The sequence below is a fragment of the Poecilia latipinna genome, unplaced genomic scaffold, assembly GCF_001443285.1.
Source record: "Poecilia latipinna isolate Pla-1442-1.1 unplaced genomic scaffold, P_latipinna-1.0 Scaffold805, whole genome shotgun sequence".
Classification (NCBI taxonomy): domain Eukaryota; kingdom Metazoa; phylum Chordata; class Actinopteri; order Cyprinodontiformes; family Poeciliidae; genus Poecilia; species Poecilia latipinna.
In genome coordinates, this window is record NW_015113421.1 from 69189 (window position 1) to 87617 (window position 18429).

At 38.5% G+C, this 18429-nt stretch overlaps 3 protein-coding genes across 5 annotated transcripts; all 3 read right to left on the reverse strand.

Moving 5' to 3' along the window:
* Positions 1-5392: 5392 nt before the first annotated feature.
* On the reverse strand, positions 5393-8900 carry rabl2 (RAB, member of RAS oncogene family-like 2). The gene is made up of 8 exons (XM_015047036.1): positions 8340-8900; positions 8223-8252; positions 8061-8140; positions 7890-7969; positions 7203-7314; positions 6941-7038; positions 6299-6382; positions 5393-6114 (listed from the first exon to the last, which is right to left on the reverse strand). Exons 1-8 carry the CDS (start codon positions 8444-8446, stop codon positions 6043-6045), a joined length of 663 nt encoding a protein of 220 aa, XP_014902522.1. The 5' UTR covers positions 8447-8900; the 3' UTR covers positions 5393-6042.
* Positions 8901-9066: 166 nt separating this feature from the next.
* cimap1b (ciliary microtubule associated protein 1B) lies at positions 9067-11859 on the reverse strand. 2 transcript variants are annotated; one of them, XM_015047041.1, is made up of 7 exons: positions 11777-11859; positions 10742-10866; positions 10456-10659; positions 10235-10336; positions 10029-10150; positions 9787-9933; positions 9067-9710 (listed from the first exon to the last, which is right to left on the reverse strand). In XM_015047041.1, the coding sequence occupies exons 2-7, from the start codon at positions 10851-10853 to the stop codon at positions 9618-9620; spliced, it is 780 nt and encodes a 259-aa protein (XP_014902527.1). In that variant the 5' UTR covers positions 10854-10866; positions 11777-11859; the 3' UTR covers positions 9067-9617. The 2 variants fall into 2 exon arrangements, with proteins under 2 accessions (XP_014902527.1, XP_014902526.1); XM_015047040.1 differs by lacking the exon at positions 11777-11859 and having other exon boundaries at positions 10742-11661.
* Positions 11860-12259: 400 nt separating this feature from the next.
* On the reverse strand, positions 12260-16470 carry LOC106956288 (protein tyrosine phosphatase domain-containing protein 1). Of its 2 annotated transcripts, none has more exons than XM_015047038.1 (13): positions 16242-16470; positions 15387-15578; positions 15216-15296; positions 15017-15135; positions 14642-14752; positions 14125-14396; positions 13726-14028; positions 13384-13638; positions 13184-13300; positions 13012-13113; positions 12830-12907; positions 12590-12700; positions 12260-12508 (listed from the first exon to the last, which is right to left on the reverse strand). In XM_015047038.1, the coding sequence occupies exons 2-13, from the start codon at positions 15575-15577 to the stop codon at positions 12386-12388; spliced, it is 1863 nt and encodes a 620-aa protein (XP_014902524.1). In that variant the 5' UTR covers position 15578; positions 16242-16470; the 3' UTR covers positions 12260-12385. The 2 variants fall into 2 exon arrangements, with proteins under 2 accessions (XP_014902524.1, XP_014902523.1); XM_015047037.1 differs by having other exon boundaries at positions 14642-14779; positions 16242-16467.
* Positions 16471-18429: the final 1959 nt, after the last annotated feature.

An 18429-nucleotide genomic window follows, 5' to 3' on the forward strand; every position in this document is an offset into this window, starting at 1 on the left:
TTAATTTTTTATCATACATACAGAAATGTCCGTGTGATCACCTTTCTTGAGGCATAGCATGACAAGTTGCATTATGTTGTTGTTGTACGTTTTTATTTTGTTTATGGTCTTCCGTCACTCTAAAGGGCATCCCGTAATGTGAGGCTAAGACCCCAGCTGAAACCCATCCCTACTGCTTCAGTCTCAGATTTTCGCCAGAGACGACTAATGAGCCAAATAATTGGAGAAAATTAGTTTTAAGTTGAGGTTTTTTTTTTTGTTTTTTTTTTTCCTTTTAAGGATTCAAATAATTGATTTACAAAGCAAAACACAATATTCAACAACGGCACGGGCCCGAATGAAATTCTGTTGGTAAAATAATCATACAAAAAAAAATTATTCAGTTTGACTCTCAGAAGTTGAAATCTCCGAGATTTAACTTTGAAAAGTTAACAGTAAAGTTCCCTGCTGGTGGAAAAGTCAGAGGCTTTTCAGTCCTCAAAAGCCAACAGAGCTGCCACAGTTATTTTAAAATTATGAAGATTTATATCCAGTGAAGTCTTTTCACACACACAACGTCCTTGCAACATAAATTTTTATCCAACGATACACCAACAGGTGCATCGTTTCTTCAGCAGTGGGGATGGGAAAGACAGTAAAAGGTCTTAAAGAAAATTCAGTATTTTACAACCTGAATGTGCAGCTGGTTTCTTTTTAGGTATACCACTCTTAGTGAGTGAAATATTATCAGCCAGAACTATTAAAAAAACAGAGGGGGGGAGGGAAGCTGAATTTTCTTTTAACAATACAAATCTGCAATTGTACTCATGAGCAGCTTCAGCTGGCAGTGAGAACCAGTGAGTTTTATTCATGCTACAAAGGAAAAAAAAAAGGCATTTTGGCATTCTAGCTGTCTTCTTTTCTGACAGAATGCCAGGAAATGTCTGTTACCACTAAAAACCTCTGCTCATCAGAAGCATTCAGCCAAGGCACTTTCACTTGGCAAAAACTTGTGTGCATCTTTCTTTTTTTCCCGCCCCTGTCCTTTCTGAAAAGCAGGCGGTGAACAAAATCATTATATAGGAGCTGTAGGAATAGCACTCACTGCCTCACTGTGACCTCACTCTTTATTTTCCTTGTAACTGCAGTGTTAAGTTCTCCTCTCTTTCCTCTTCTGTTGCTGATTTGTTACCTTCAGCCACTGTGGGTAGATTTTGTAGCGCGTGGAACATCATATTTTACTCATTTGAATTTTAGAGTGGTGGGGAAGAAAAAAATAAACCTCCTGCCCGTTCTGAACATACTTAGACTTGTAAAAAAAAAAAAAGAAAAAAAAGAACTACAAATATTTGCTTTTTTTAAAATCACAAGCAATGTATATATAATAGATTTCCTATAAATTTTTGAAAAGTATATAGATCTATATATGAATGTTTGGCATATATGCATAGTTAACCACCTGTGGAAAAGGTGAGCAGATTTTATTCTTTCTATGAACTCTTGAACTTTTGAACTCTGAACTATGAACTAGGGGATGATTTGCACAAAACAAGGTGACAAGGTGCTAACATAAAAGCCACCCATCGTCCAAGCGCATGAGTGCATCTGGATTCCCTGAATCTCTCTGTGTGCTTGTTCCTCTTCACCGTGCGCGTGTGAATGAGTGCGCATGTGTGCAAATGCTTGTTTTGTTTGTCTGTTTGTTTTCAAGTCTGCGTAATTTGTTTGGGAGTGAGATGCAGAGAATGCATGCGACCGTGAGAGTGCGGTTAATTGTTGGGGTTTACATCTTTGGCGTTAGTCCACTTATAGCCTTACTGTACCATCAGAGATTGCCGGCTGTGGCTGTGTCACATAACAACACAGACACAAACACGCATACACACGCACACACACACAGAAAAATGCACACGCATTCATCTTCAACACTGAAGCTCATCATTATGTATTGTGTTTTTGTTCAGAGTTATGTCTTCAAAAAGTGGACTGTTCTGCCCAAGAGGGAGAGACAGACAGACAGAGAGAGAGAGAGAGAAAGATAAGCAAAACACTGTCAAATTTTCTACTCCTGAGTCAAGACTAGAAGATCTCACCTTGGAACTGCGTAGGTGCTTCTTATGCAGTGTCACTAATTCTGTACAGCCTTTCCCAAATGGCATTTCCACTCCGCTGCACTCTGTCTGGCAGCTCTCCTTTTTCCTTTTTCAGACTTTCAGATTCTGAGTTTTGAATATGCTATATGCGATGATCCAGTGAGGAACAAACAACACACACACAAAAAAAAAAAAAAAAATGTGCCAAAAAGTAACTTAACTGTATATTTGTCTTTTGCTTTAGGACTATCTTAGTTACAGCACTCTTAAGCTGTTATGTATTACGACAATATGGTGCCATCTCCTGGTAATCTTGAGAACTGACATTTTTTGGATCCTTTGGCATTTTCCTGCAGGTGGAAGTACATGTGCATCTCAAATAAGATCGTTGAAAGGTTTATTCATTTCTGTTATTCCTTTGAGAACGTGAAACTCATGTTCTATCTAGCCTTATTACACACAGGTTGATATAATTCAAACATTTAGTTCGGTTACATTTTACGATTGTGGCTCACAGATAAAATTCCCAATTTTGTTTCTTTGAAAGTAAAGATGTTCCATAAAATCAAAACAAGGAATGTGTTTTTTTTAGATTGGTGTACAACATATGCATTCAGTATCTGGTTGGGACTTACTTTGGATTTTGCATGAAGCGCTGCATCAGTGCTGTGTGGCATGGAGGTGATCCGCCTGTAGTTTGTGTTAATACAGGGTTTCAGCTTGTTGTTGGATCTCATCTTCCTCATGATGAAACCTCATAGATTGCGTTATCTAGGTCGAGTACTGTGATATCATGGTCATTAAACCAAGTGCTGGTACTTATGGATTAGGATTTGGATAGAAGCCATGTCCTGGTGGAGAATGAAATCAACATCTCCATGAAGCTTGTCAGCAGAGAGAAGCATGTAATGTTACTAATATCATGGTAGAAGGATGCGCTAGCGTTAGACTTGATAAAACCTTAAAAATCAACATCTATAGATGACACCTCAAGCTGTTGCATCTAGTTTAATAGCTCTCAAGTGACATTTTGTTTATTAGGTGTAAGGTATAATCAGCAAAATTACAAGAGACAAACACTTGAATTATGTCCCTCTGTGTGTAATGAATCGACATAATAAATGGGTTTTAGTTTCTCATCTAACTTTTTAAAACAAACTTTTCAATACAATCATTTACTGAGATGCACTTTTATTTCTTACTTCATAAAGACACTGGCTATATAGATGTCTCCATATAGATTTACGTACGTATAAACATCTATACAGCCTGTGTGCTTCTACTTGCTTTGACATTTGTCCTTAAATTATGCGACATGGCAACACAGTTACATGATTTGATTGATAACAGTTATTGTTCCCAGAAAATGGTCTGATCTCAGACACAGGCTGGCCTGATTAGAGAAATGAGTTGAGAAATGAGTTGGGTTGTTGTGGAAGTTTACAACAAATAAAGACATTTTAGATGAGCAGCAAGTGACAGACTGACACATCATTAGGTCAAATAAGTTCTGCGAAGAGGTAGGCTCTATATTTCTTAATCAACAAAGCACAATCTACACAGTCGAGGAGAGAAGCAATGTGTCTTTTCTTAAAAAAAAAAAACTCCCTGGTACCCGTCGACACACTGGAACCAGTGATCTTATCATCAGAGGTTTTGTTTCTTTCATTGTTGGTTTTCTCCTTGTTTGCACTGTGAAGTTTAGAACGGTGGATGTATCACTGCAACGCCTCAGCCTTGTCTCACTTGAGAACATCCCCTTCTCGGCTTCTAATCACCCAGGCAACTCATCTACAACTTCTCTTCCTCTGGACGTGAATATCTGATACATAAGAGCCTATGCTAACAGCCCAAGCTAACCAGAGGCTACCTAGTCTTCTCCACGTAAAAAAAAAAAAAAAAATCAAGGGCGATGGTAAAGACTGAGGCAAGATCTGAGACGTTGCCCTGGATATCTCCACCACAGAGATATACGTTTGTTATATTATGTAATAAATTTATAATTAAAACATGAGGTGGCATATTTTTGTTCCTGCGTTAGTGTCTCATTAGTGGAAATGAGTCAGTGATGTCTTTGGCTCACAAAACACTTAAATATGCTGTTTTAGAAATGTCCAGATAATGTTAATGAAGTTGACAGGAAACAGCGGATAACAGATAAATGGCATTCAAAGATCTGAAGATCTCCAAACAAAATGTTATTGATGTAAATAATTTAGTGATACTGACTCAGCTGCAGATATATACATGCTCATATCAATGAGTATATTAATCTCTGGGTTTTAAAGATGTTTGAAATATTGTTTTTTACATAAAATCGTACACGTAAAAAACATGAGTGATATTGTAAAATTTTATCCCCCCCCAGCGCTAACATTACATGGATAAGTCTATATTGTGTTTTTTTTTTGTTTTTTTTATCCAAGTCAAATGCATACTTACGCACTGACTAACATTTAGACAAAGATCATACTTGCGAGTAAATTCAATATTACGTTTTTCTAATGCTCTGACGTTAGGAAAGTTGAACATTTCTAAACCTTAAAAACCTGGTTATAATAGGAAACCAACCAATTAAAACGAAACTTCATCAGTTCTGCCAAACGCAATGGCCAAAGTTTGAACCAAAATTATGCCAGCAGCTTCTTGAAGTAAAGTAGTAAAGGCTTAGGTTGGAAACCTTTAATCTATGCTTTGTTAAAAAATATTTCCCCAGTGGAGATTTCTTCCCATTTTTTTTTGTCATACTTCAGTGATATATATTACTCCCTTAGCAAATTATATCCAAGCAAAAAATAATCAGATTTTCTGGAAAATAGAGAAAACTGGACAGTGGTGGACCTTTCCAGGATTTGTCAATTTAACAAAATTACTCACTGGGTTATGTTCTGAAATAACCCAGAACATTTGTAGCACTGTGGGCCTCATTCTAATCATTAAAGCCTAATGTTCATGATACAACATTAAGGGAGCAGGCAAAAATGTCTCCAAAACCTCTGGTTAGCTTAAAGAATGCAAAAAAGTCCATCTAACAGTTGTCAAGATTTTACTTTACCTTAAAATGTCAAAAGAAACTTTGAAAACATTTATGTTTTCTGAGGTTACGGTGCCTTCATGTGGCTCTAAAATCTGTTTGATCTGAAACTGTAAAAATACCAAAAAAAATAAATAAATAAAAATCCTGAAGAAATCTGAAATCTGCAAGGGAGCAAATACCTTTTTCACTGAACTACATACATTCGGCAGCATGTTGCTTTTCTACAATTTTGATTCTGTTCTGAGAATTTGGACAAATGCAAAACAAAACTTGACAAAAGACAAAAGTTGTATCTCAAAACTTTATACCTATCAAAGTTGCTTATCTTCACAGTAACAGACTCGGGTATGACTAGCAGCTGTTTCTTATAAAACGCTGATGTTCAGTTGATTACGCGGCATCACAGCAAGATGCAGAGGGTCATGATCACAGTTGGTTATAGGGTACATTAGGCTTTCATTTACAAGGCGCTAGAAAAAAAAAAAATTACATCATAAAATTAATGCAAGTAAAGCAGCCAACAGATGCGGCAGCCTGCTGGCGCTCCACACAACACTACACACAAACACTGAGAACAGCAGGAAATACACTTTATAATTGCACATTATCTTTGCTGAGTCAGTTTTTCATGCTTCACATTGTTATTACACAGAGTACAGCTTTTGTCACACTCCAGAAAACATTCTATTAAAGCAACAATGGCTATAAGAGTTTCAAATTGTGAGCGCAGGGGCTAAAACACAGAAGCTGAAAAACTAGACGGAACCAAATTATTGCATTGGGTTCATTTCCCGGTTCCTCGCACTGGACAGATGGACAACAATGATTGAAATTGATCACATGACCGTTTCCAGCGGGAGACTTTCAATCCAGTAAGTTAAACGTTCAAAACATTAGACAAGAATAAATAATGTGCCAGTTGATTCAGACCCTTCAAGCCAACTCTGGACTCTCTGCTTTCAGCTCGTCCTCAGAGTTCTCCTCTTTCTTTTCCAGGGCAAAGTTCTGTGAAGGGTATGTGACAGAAAGATTCAATCTGATATTTATTTTTTGCACTGTTAATTCCTACAACTAGATTAGCAAATGCCTTCATGTAAAAATACATTTAAAAAGGCAATTGATGGAAATTTCCAAGTCTTTGGTAGGAATCTGAAAAAAAGTATCTGAGCAGGACAACAGACAGCCATACCTCCAATTCTTCCAACACTTCATCCATGAAGTCACTGGGGTTTTGTTTGTAGTCCACTGCTCTGTTGATCATCTCTCTGAACATCTGATGGGACAGTTAACGACAGGAGAGTCATTGAGAAGTTCAAGTTTAGACCCAAGTTAAATTTCAGCAAATCTAGGATTTGAATTTAAGACCTAAGTGAATTAGGCAAAATGACTAACTTCTTTGCTTTATATTTAACTGTCTTTATATCTCAAGCAAGTTGAATATAGCTTTGTAAACTTGAAGTGCTTAAATTTATTGGATTTTTACCCCGACCTTCTAAACATCAGCCCTTACTGCCATACAGTAAGGTTCAAAACTGAATTAAAAACAAGTTTACGGCAAGATTATGTCTTCTCTAATTAAGACAATAAAGAGTTAGATCCTGATATGTCAACATTTCTTTCTGGTTTAATTTAAGATATTTTAAAGCCTACAATTAGATTTATTGAATCCGTTTGGAGACCATCCACAAACCATGAAGTAACACAGATTGGTAACAGTTTTAATTATTTGTACTATTATTACAGACTAAATGGAATACTGTTATTCTGTCCATTAATGTTAAAACTGCTACAAAATGAAGAGCAAACTGCTAAGAAAACAACAAAGCCAAACCTTTACTACATTGGTTCCATCCGCTGCTGAGACGAAGTAAAACGGAAGCCCCTGTTTCTTCGCAAAGCTAAAACTTCTCTGTGTGACCTTCAAGTCAGCTGCAGATGAAAGAAAGAAACACCACTTTAATCTAATAATCATTTTCCTAATCAAGAAGAAAAACCTCTTTTACAAGTTAGACAAAGCAGTACCACAAATTACACTTCATTTATTGTAGCAGCTGAAAAATAATTGTGAGTTTTAATGTCACAACCAGACTTACCATCGATTTTGTTAGCTACCACACAACAGGGAATCTCAGGTCTGTACTCTCTTAGCTCTTTATACCAGTTGGCTAAGTTTTTGTATGTGATCTTCCTTTGAACATCAAAAACCTGAGAGGAAAAACAATGAAACAACTTTCAGTTAAACAAGTAAAAATGTGTATCCAGACAGTGTAAACCATCCAGTGGAAGTAGCGATCATGCAGTTTCACAAGAAACATTGTTGGAAATGAAAAAAATCTATATCTTAATGGAAAGTATTCACCTAACAATGTGTCTTTTACACTCATTTGGAAATGGAAATGTTCCCTGAAGATCTCCGATTATAAATCTGACCATTTCAGTCTTCCTTGATCATTTTTTACAACCCCTTCTGTCTGTATTATTTTTTAAGAAAATGTTCCTAGAGTCTATGCAGTGTTCTCACATTTATCTCAGTCGTTTTGCTGCAGCCGTACAGAATGAATTTGAAGGAGGAATGATTACAATCAAATGAGGACAAAACAAGAAAAGTAGAAATGAACAAAGTAACTGTGATCAATTGGCTGACGTTAACAGAGCTCTGTGCACATGCAAATCTCCTGAATTCACATTAAATTACGACTTAAAAACAAATCAGCAAATATTATGAAACGTTATTGATTGATTTTGTTTTTTATGGTTTCAAAAAAGCAACTGTGTCTTACCATGATGCATGCATGAGCTTTGTGATAGTATGAAGGATGCATGCTCTGAAATCTCTCTTGACCAGCTGTGTCCCAGAAATCTGTGGATCACAATCAGGAACCACTCTTGAATGCAGCGTGTGATGATTTTCATCTGGGTAAAACTAATGTAACAAGAGCAAAAACACTCACCGACTGTAACAGTCTTGTTTCCTACATTCGCTGTGTGTTTGTACAAAGTCAGCGCATATGTGGACAGCTGCTGTGGACGACTGCGCGAAGAGTGTTAAAGATCCTAAATAATCTCGACCATAAACATTTAAATTTAAAACGCACAAAGCAACGTAAGGATACAACTCGTCCATAAGAAACCGCTCCATCAGCCTGTGAGGAAAAGACAGAATCGTTGTTTCATGTGATCAGGCAGCCAGGAAGAAAGCAGGTTAATGCGTTATTTGAGCTGAGACTCACTTTGATTTACCCACAGCGCTGTCTCCCAGGCAGATGATCTTCACTTGTTCGCGTGCATCGTATTTCTTTTGGTCTAGTTCAGGGATGCAGCCAATGTGATCAGCCATTTCCCCCCCCTGATTTCTCAGCAATGTGTCGTGTTAAAGAGGACTTGAGAACCACCAGGTGAATCTCCTCGGTCAGAGTTAATATAGAACCGCTAGTTAGCCTGCCATCAGCAGCCAGCTAGCTTCTTTAGCCGATTACTCAACTGCTGCAACAGTGTTTATTTTGCCATATTAGAACAACACCTAAACTGACGAGAGCACGGTTACCGTTACTGGCTTCATGCTCAGGCTTGTAATGAGTTTTCGGACATTACGTTTCATTGGTCATCCCTGTTAAAGATGTAACAACTCCGCTAATTACAACCTAGAGAATAAACAATGACTGAGCTTATTAAAACGGCTGTTGTTTACCGCAGAAGAGATTCTGGTCCAATTTCTGAGAGGAAACTGTTCGGTGAACGCACGACGTCCCGGACTATTTTCGTTTCTATGCAACAGGGACGCACACAGGACCACTGATCTCTGTTAAGCTGTCCTTGCAAATGCCTGTCTGAAAATGAAAATCCACTAAATTCAATTAGATTTCATTCATTCATTCATTCATTCATTCATTCATTCATTCATTCATTCATTCATTCATATACTTTTAGACAGAGTACAGTGTTTTTTAGGGACTCACGCACAGTTTTATTTGGGAACCAATAAACAAAACAATCAACAGAACAACAAAAAAGAAGAAAATTGTAACTAAAAAGACTTAATTAAATTTAGAAGTAAGCTTATTGCTAACGAACCTGACAAAGTGAGATATATAAACAGTATTAGAATACTTAACGATAAGTTTTCTAATAAGTGCTTTTGAAGTGCCCGTGCACTCCAAAGCAAACATTTGCTTAGCATAGATTTCTTGTACTTTTTTCCTGGTAAAATTGTGGGGGGAAAAAAAAAAACAAAAAAAAACATCCAGTAGAGTTTTTGGAAAAAAACAAGAACCAGGATTCAAAGACAATCACGAAGCATTATTTCCTGATTTCCTTTTGTTCATTAAATATCTTTAAAACTAAAATTTTAAATCCATCCAAAATAAATGTAATTTGTTGGTATTTTGAAGAAAACATCCGTCTGATAATTTAATATTAAAGTATGAACAGCATGACAGGCAAATATGATCAAACATGATCTCAAGAGTTGTGATTTGTTTTTTCTTTTATCTAAAGCCAGCTTTCTTCCTTTATTCATCTGCGTTTGTAATGAGGGGTGCAATGTATTGTGAATGACGGAATCCAAAGGTGAAACTGGGAGCTTTTGCTCTTGTAAAGGTGACCTAGGATGAAAACGATATATATTTTAACAAGTATAACACCTGGAGCCTGTTCTTATAAAAATAGGATGTTTCTTACACGCTCAGGATAGTGTGCTCCTGGGCCGGGTTTTCTTGTGTTTTCCTCAGGAGCAAAGTTGCGTCCCTTTATACTGTACTGTGGAGGTTTCTGCCTATATATAGAGGGATCCACAACTTTATAGGCTGCAGGGCCTGGAGACGGAGTCTGGAGGAAAAGTCACAGGACAGAAATATCAGTATTTCAAGGTTTTTTGTGGGTTTTGTTAGGTCTTATGTAGGGACCAAGTATTCTTTGTAAACCTTGTTAGGGTCTTCGTGGAAGCTTCCAATTTTACCGCGGCCTTGAAGTGTGTAGTTGGGTGCTGAAGGTGCAACTGCAGTTTTACAGCCCAGCATGGGAGGCAGAGTGTAGGTGGCTGGACCTGCAGTATTAGTAAGATATATATATTTTTTTTATCTGCCTTCTGAGGTGAACCTACTTCTATACACCATAATATAAATACTACCTGGCATTTGGGTGTTAATGCGATCTCTTCTCCTCCCATACAGGGAATAAGCAGGAGCTGAACGGATGGTCATCTTTCCAGAACGCTCTGGGGAATATTGGCCTATAAGACGCCAAGGAAAATGAGAAACAGACCCAGATGAAAGATAAGTTTGTTGTATATTGCTAATGTCAGTACATGTGTGCATTTCCGAAACACATTTCTAAAACAGCTCCACTGACCTGGTCCGGGCACATGGGACATTTGAAGCTGCTTCGGTCGGCCGAGAAGAGAAAATGCAGGCATTTTACTTCTGCCTTTCATGGTCATGTTGGAAGGGATCAGATATCTTGGACCAGGAGAGCAGTTTGTATTCGCTTCCTCATGACGAGCACCAAAGGAGAACATTGGTGCTTTATATTTGGTAGGATCATGCTGAGAAGCACCTTTTCAGACCAGAGGCAGTTATGTTACCTTCATACGTATCAATAATACATCTACTGATAGAATATTCAATTTTGCTCCCACCTATAAGCCCAGGAAGGGAATATTTGGGCCCTGGGCTCCCATAGAGAGCAGCTATAGGCCCCCTTGGTCTGTGAGGCCTCCAAGATCCAACCCAAAGCTCATCACTTGGCATTGCTTTGAGAAAACTGATTAGCATTTGAGTTATAAAAAAAGACGTTCAGTCAGAAATTTGCTTTATTTTCTCTCAGAGTATTTGCCACTCTATAATGTTCTCCTGTTTTCAATATTAGCTACATACATATTCAGTTAGCACAAAGTTTATTCTATATCACAAGTCAAGATTATTGAAGTCTAGACTTTGACTAAACCCTTCTGAGAAACTTAAAAAGAACAAAAGCAATAGTCCATCAGACTGCCCTGCAATTTCTGGCTGTTGGTATGACGTTCTTTTCCTGAAATTTTGTGTTAGTTTTACACCAGATAGAACAACATGCATACCATCCATAAAGTTCTCATGGCTTCCTGGCCATGTGGCCTGGCAGAGATTTAAGCAGGAGCTAAAAAAAGCCCATGAGGAGGATTAGCAGTGTTTGCCATAGCTGGTGCCATCCATGACATGTAAGCTGTGAAATATCGTCTCTGCTGCCAGGATATTCAGCTGTTAGCATGTCATGACAGTCAAAACACTGTCATATAGCAACAGTCTTCAGTCAGAGTTTCCTTCAACTTCATTGCAAGACTGATTGCTACTGGAAATCCTTTCTCCCCACAGCTTCACCACAAAGACTCTTTAAATATATTTGGATGATGTGAGTAGAATATTTACTTTCCCATCTGGAATAAACAGTGTAGTTGAATTACATGAATGTACAGTGAAATTTGCTACAGATTTACATAAGTCTTTTATTCCCCATTTTCAACATAATGAGATTCAAATGGAAATTCTGGAAATTCACTTATGAAATGACTAGAAAACACAAAAAACAGTGAACAACTACTGTAAAAAGAAAATCAAACACCACCGCAACATTGCACAAATTGAAAACAACATTTTATTGCAGGTACTAAATTTCATAAACAGATGGATGACTTTACCTGATAAATTTCCCCGTCCAGTTGCGAGTGTGTGTTTCATACTTTATCCTGAACCTCGGCAGGTCCAGTGAACCCAAACACAGATTGTGTATTTCTCTGCATTGCTGCTATGGCAACATTGTCATGGAAAGGACTCTTGCAGTCGCGTTCAATATGTGTTTAGAGTTTTCTTCTTTTTTTTTCTAGAAGTGCGGAGGAAGTCAGGGATGTGAAAAGAAAAACATTCAAAATGCAGATCCTGTAAATGATTTATTAGTTATGAAAGGCTGGGCCGCCTCTGTGGATGCACTGCTTGGATTTGGCTTTGACTTGGGTTTACCATTTAAAGAAAATATTAACTGACTTCACTTTAACAGCCAGAAATGTTGTTTTGTTTCTTAATGCAAGAAGCTGGTATAAATGATCGCATTAATTTTGTCAGTTATGCTTTTGTTTAATTCATGACTGTAACAGTGACATCACAGAAATGAAGGAGCCACAAAGTTCTGATATCACATTTTTATTCATATGTTTTATGGAAATATTTTGAATCCAATTACTTAACTAACAATTTCAGGGAAATCTTTGAAGTCCATTCAGTTGTCTTGTGTTTGTTTTTATTTAAACTCCTCAAAGTGTAGCATTGATGCTGCAGGCCCTCTTGATTTTTCTGTGCATACTGAAAGTTTCTCTCAAACTGGCCTGGAGGACTTTCATCAAGGGACCAAGGATTCCAATTTTCTCTTGAGGACTCTGTTGGGTAGAAAAAAATAATACAGTTAGTTTTAAAGCATTAACATTAAGGTAAACATCTTAACTCTGAGGTTGTTTTACCCTTGTAAGTGTACAAATGAGCCGTCGGAGGATGGCATCCTCTCTGTGTGGACACAGGCTGATCACTGTACTCACACAACTCAGCAGGCAATAAATTGTATGTCTCTGTGGCTGTAAATATCGGGGAAAAAATAGGGAAGACAGGCAATGTTAATTTTTATGATGTTGAAATGATAGAGAAATTAATATTGGACATCCACACTGAGAACATTTTTTCTGAAAATATGTTTTGGTACTTGCCTTCTTTAGAATGCTGAGAGGCTTTCTGTTGTTTCCTACTTTTAACCTTTCTACATCCTCACTGCTCAGAACAGGATCCTAGATCAGAGACACAGAGGTAAATATAAACTAGGGTTCTAAAAAGGAATGGACAGTGTGGAAATTTTTTTTTTTTTTTTTTTTTTTTTTTTAAAAAAACTGACCCTTAACTTCTCCAACCAGGTCCACAAGAGACAACAAAGGACCTGAGGATCTGTCTCAGTGACAAGCAGGGCCCATCCACAATCACTGCTGTTCAGTTCCTCCTTCAGAAAGCATGGGAGTTAATACAAGTGATGTAATTATATGAGAGACGTGGAGAACTCTTATTTGTACCTGCAGCAGAGCCGATCTCTGTAGAACGGTCTCACCTGGAGGACCTTGATCTGCCATTGCTTTGGCTACCTGTCGGGCAATCAAGGTTGGGCCAGGGGTCTGTAGATTTCTGTACAACTTTATGTGAGAGAGAAGAGAATTTTTGCTGCATTTTGAACAAACATATCACTTTTCCTTTAAGGAAAAAAAAAATACTGTACCTCCTGGCTGGAGCTGCATTTCAGGATTTCCTTTTTAGCTGAGCTTTTTGGCATTTTTGTGCAGCTGCTGCTTGTTTTTATGTTTGTCGCTGCAGTGTTGAGCATGTGGAACTCCTTTCTGAGATATAGTTGCCCAAATGAAAATGTGCCAAAGACTGGACTAACTGGTCTGAGATCAGCATGTAGGAGATCCTGTAAGCACCAGTGCTTCTCATCTCCGAGAGCAGCGGTGCAGTACGAGCTCAGTTCCTGGTCCTTCAAGAGAGAAGGCATAACAGTGAGTATCACCTCCGCAGCCGGCTCAAAACTATTAAAATATTTACAATTGCGAATGCGTTTCACCTCATACACTATGATCTTAGTAACGTCAGATTCACTGTAGCTACGTTTGTCCAGCAACACCTCGCGCTTCCTCTCTAAGAACCCCAGAGGCTCGTCCCAGGAGGACACTGACCCTGAGCCGGCCCACGAGCCTTTACGGCCTTCGCTCAACAAAGGCAAATACTGCTTGGACACAAGAGTCTCTCTCACAGCCCTGCTCAGAACCCTCAGAGCTGATCTCTTCTCCAGTTCAGCGTGGACCTCCGGAGGAGAGGCCAGACCCAGAGCCAGGCAGGAGAGCCGCACACACAGGAGGTACACCACCTGATCAAATGGGGTCAGAAAGGATGTCCAGGTTAACTGTGACACAGTGCAGCGATGTCTGATTGTAGAAAGACCAGCGAAGTGTCACGGCTCAACCTTGGGAGTGTGTCTGAGTCTGCGTGCCTCCTGCCCGTGAAGCAGCAGAGCTTGTCGGTTTAAGTAGTGCTGGAGGGTGAAAGGGGCCCCGTGCCGCAGGCTGAGGTCTGGGTACTGAGTGAGTTGCGTGCCGAGCAGGCGGGCAAAGTCAAACACCTGGTTTATCTGTGACCGGGTCTGGATAGAACGAGGCCTTTTAATGCGCACGTAGTGAACCGCTTCGCTGGGGCTTATGCGCAGGGTGTAGACGAGGTAACAAGCTATCAGGACGCCTTTTAAAGAGCAAGAAGAGAACAGCAACAAACACCCAAGAACTCTGAGCATCAAATAGTGTCATGCAAAAGTATTAATACCATTTAAACGTTTGCCCATTTTGTCACAGTAAAACAACAAAACTCAATTTGGTGATGTTAGGATTTTATTATCCTGGTAAAAATAAAAACAATAAAAAATAAAGGCATGAGAATACTTTTGCAAGGCATTGAACGTGAAAACCAAATGCAATATTTAATCTTGCCTGTCCTGCCCAGGCCTGCGTGACAGTGAACGGCTACACGTCCTTCTTTCACAGCAAAGGCCAAAACCTTCACCCCGTCGATGATCCCAACAAGAGACGACACACCGAAGTCTGGCATCCCAAAGTTGTAAAAGTAGACTGAAAATGAATAGATTAAAATAGGATTGCAGGGCTGCCTCGTGTTTAATAAAGAGTCATTTGATTTGAATTTATCCCTGGCTGCTGTTGGGGGGTGGAGGCGGAGCATTGCAGAATATCATATAAAGTCTAATAATATCTTTTCCCCAGTGTAACACAATAACAACTTGCTCTGCTGCTTTCGCTTTTTCCTGCTAATGTAATGTATGCCTCAAAATAAGCGTATTAGCTTCTCACTTTTATTGTCCATGAAGGTCTGCGGAGAGTAAGTGAAACCACTGTCAAGGTCTAGAGGAGGCCCACAGTGAGCATGCTCCCCGGGGAGCTGCATGTTGATGATGGACCTGATCTTCAACCTGCAAACAAAGAAGCCAGTCGAGTCGTTTTGTATGTGTCTTAATGGATTTTGAGACAAAAATGTGAGTCAAGCGATTACCTTTGAAATTGCTCTATGATGTTGTACTTCTTGATGAGCTGATTGGATGGACGAGCCATTGCTATTATGTCATCGGTCACCCTGGAACAGTTGGGGATTCACAACAGACAAACTATCCTTTATTTTATATTCTGCACCATAATCTTTGAGACTGCAGTCACATCTTCTCACCAGGAGGAGAAAAGGCCTCGAATGACTTGCTGGTTCGATTTCCAGCATTCTGGTCCCTCATAGCGACAGTCTTTTCCTCCACAGGCCAGCAGACAGAGGAGCTTGGGTGGGATGGCTCTCACCAGGTTCTCCCTGGCCTGAGAGTAGGACGGCCTTGGAACTGGTACATGTGGGCTGAAACTTGGCATCATCCTGCGAACACAGACCTGGCCCTGAATTTTGAGCCCCGATTTACAGCACGCCATATAACGGCAATTTACAAGAGAAAAGTAATTTCAGTCCAATCATAAATGCATTCCAATTGTCCCTATTAGGCAGTGCATCAAGTTCAGTTTGGTTTACAAGTTTTCTGTTTAAGAAAACCCAGTAGATTACATCAATTCGTTAATTTCCAGCAATTCCTCATACCGAGCATGAATGAGGTTGAAGAAGACAGAAAACCCATGGGAAGGCCAATTTACATTTTTGCAAACTAACAATAAATTCACCCTAAAAGTTTCATCTCCATGATAGAACAGTGGTGGTAGAATGTGATGATACTTTATCTCAGCAGGGCCAGTTGATCAGTGGAAAGCTGAATGGCGATAAATGCAGGACAATCCTTGTTTACAACCTGCTAGAAGATGCAAAAGCCGTGCCTCAAGCGAGGTGAATAAAACTTCAAGTCATTTCACTTTACAATCATGTGCCATGTTGTGTTGGTCCATCACATAAAGTCCTAATCAAATACTTTGATGTTTGCTGCTCTAATCTGACAAAACATGAAAGGGTTCAAGGGATACGAGCCCTAAAATAAACCCAACAAACATTCAAAATGATCTGACAGCTCATATAATAATCACTTTGATGGCTTACCTTAGTTGTTACGATGAACACTACAGCTGTTAATCCCATTTAATTTATTCCCCAGCAATAAAACCTTTGAAATAGCGACAGAAAGGCTCTGGACACACATGTGCCCCTCTCTCTTGACCCTCTCTGCTCACACACTAACAGAACCGAGTGATGAGCCAGCTCCACTAAGCCTGATTAGCTGTCATAATTACATTAGAAAAGACATTCATGCAGCGTAGCAAGCCAATTATACAACGCTTATTCCTTCACCCCTCCAAATGACCTAATTACTTGCAAATAGCCATGGTACCATACATGAATTCGCTTTGCTTGTGATGTTGACAAATTGAATTATTAACCATAGCCTCACAGGCCGAGTTTGCATGGAAGAAGTCTGGGCAAATTTAAATGCAGTAAGAAATTGAAAAAAAACAACAAAAAGAAGTAGCTCATCTGTTGTTTTCCGGTGAGATTATAACCCCGCAGTCATTTGAACCGTTCTTAAACTTTACATTTATTAAGATTATCTCCGGAAACAGCGTCTCTCAGCATCCAGCAACAGGAGCCGCTTGGTCATGACGGTGTGAAGCTGTACGCTCCACCTCACCCATCTTTGCTGCAGTTCCCCGTAACAGCCGTGTTTGAGTCACAGTTTAAGACACTGTGGAGCCAAGTGTCAATGTTTTATTTTAAGAAGCAACGTATTTGTACTGGAAATAACACGTATTCTTGATTTGACCATCTCCAAAATGTATAACTAGCGTGTGCTAAATACATTTTAGTTGAGAAATTTCAAATCTTCATAAAGTATATGAGAAATGTATCAAGCTGATTAGTTGATCAACTGATCTAAGGCATATGAGATGAGTTGAATTAGAATCAGAAATAATTTCATCCTCAAGGGGTAGAAAAAAAAAATCACTTAATTGAAAGTTAGTGCTACCCAGGAGTTAAAATATTAGAAAATACAAATATAAGCACAAGTACTATAAAAAGTTTTAAAATAGACATAGCTAATTTAACAATCTTCTTATGAAATAATTTAAATTGACCTGATTCTCTCATAATCAGGACTTTGAGCAACAGCGTATGTATAGTTATGCCCAATACTATTCAGAAATCTGATGGATTGAAGTTGTGCTTATTCCTCATATGAAATGTGGATAGCAGCGTAAAAGGAGTACAAGTTTTGAAAAAAACAATTTGCCTTTGCTTGCATTTGAAAACAGCCTGATAAATATCATTAGACTCAAAGTAATCTGTGTGAAAATCGTTATGAGACGCGTTTTGCATCTTTTCATGCTCTTCTTGCCGTAACACTAATCTTTAGTTCCCTCTTCAGATTTTTTTTTTTTTCCCGTTTTCAAAGGTCTTTCCAGTGGCATGCTTAAAAATTTAAACTCCAAACTTCTTTATAGGTGCAGATCTGTGCGATCATTAAAAAAAAAAAAAATGCTGAAAACGGGTTAGTGTAACAGTGGCTTTATTCAGAGCTTTTTGTTTTAAAAGACACTGACAACAAATATCTCAAAGCTGGAATGTACACTAAGATAAACTGATAGGTCAGTATGCTGTGTTTTATTAAAGAGAAAGAGGAAAGTAATTAATACTTTACAGTGTTTGATACACAGTACAACAAAGTCAACATTACATGTTGCTGGAAATAAAAAAAAAAAAGGAGAAAATAAAACGAGACTTCACAGTGTCGCAATGTCTCAGGTCCTGTGTCAACACTGAGAAAACACTTCCTTCCTCCTTTGGGCCGAAGCTACTTTCTGTTAGATGACAGGAAAAAAAAAAAAAAAAAACTTTGCTGGTTTTAAAGCAGAAAAACAAAGCATGTGAAAACAAATTCACAAGAAACTGAGATAAGTGAGATCCAGAGTTTATAAGGAAGCTGCAAGACATTAATATATACTCACAGTGGTGTGGTTCTGCTGCAACATGGCATATAATGCAGCACAAAGCAGAGAGTTGCATAACTTCACCTCGCAAAAGCACAAAGACATAAATGCATCACGAGGAGAAGCTTCACCTAATAATGCAACATGAAATGAATAACTGAGGTCTACACCACAGGGGACCAGAAGGCAATCTGTTTTTTTTTTTTTTTTTTTTTTTTTTTTTTTGGCCCCAAACAAAAAAAAAATTTTTCATAAAGCTAAAAAACTTGTGGCCAAAAAAAAAAAAAAAAAAAAAAAAAAAAAAA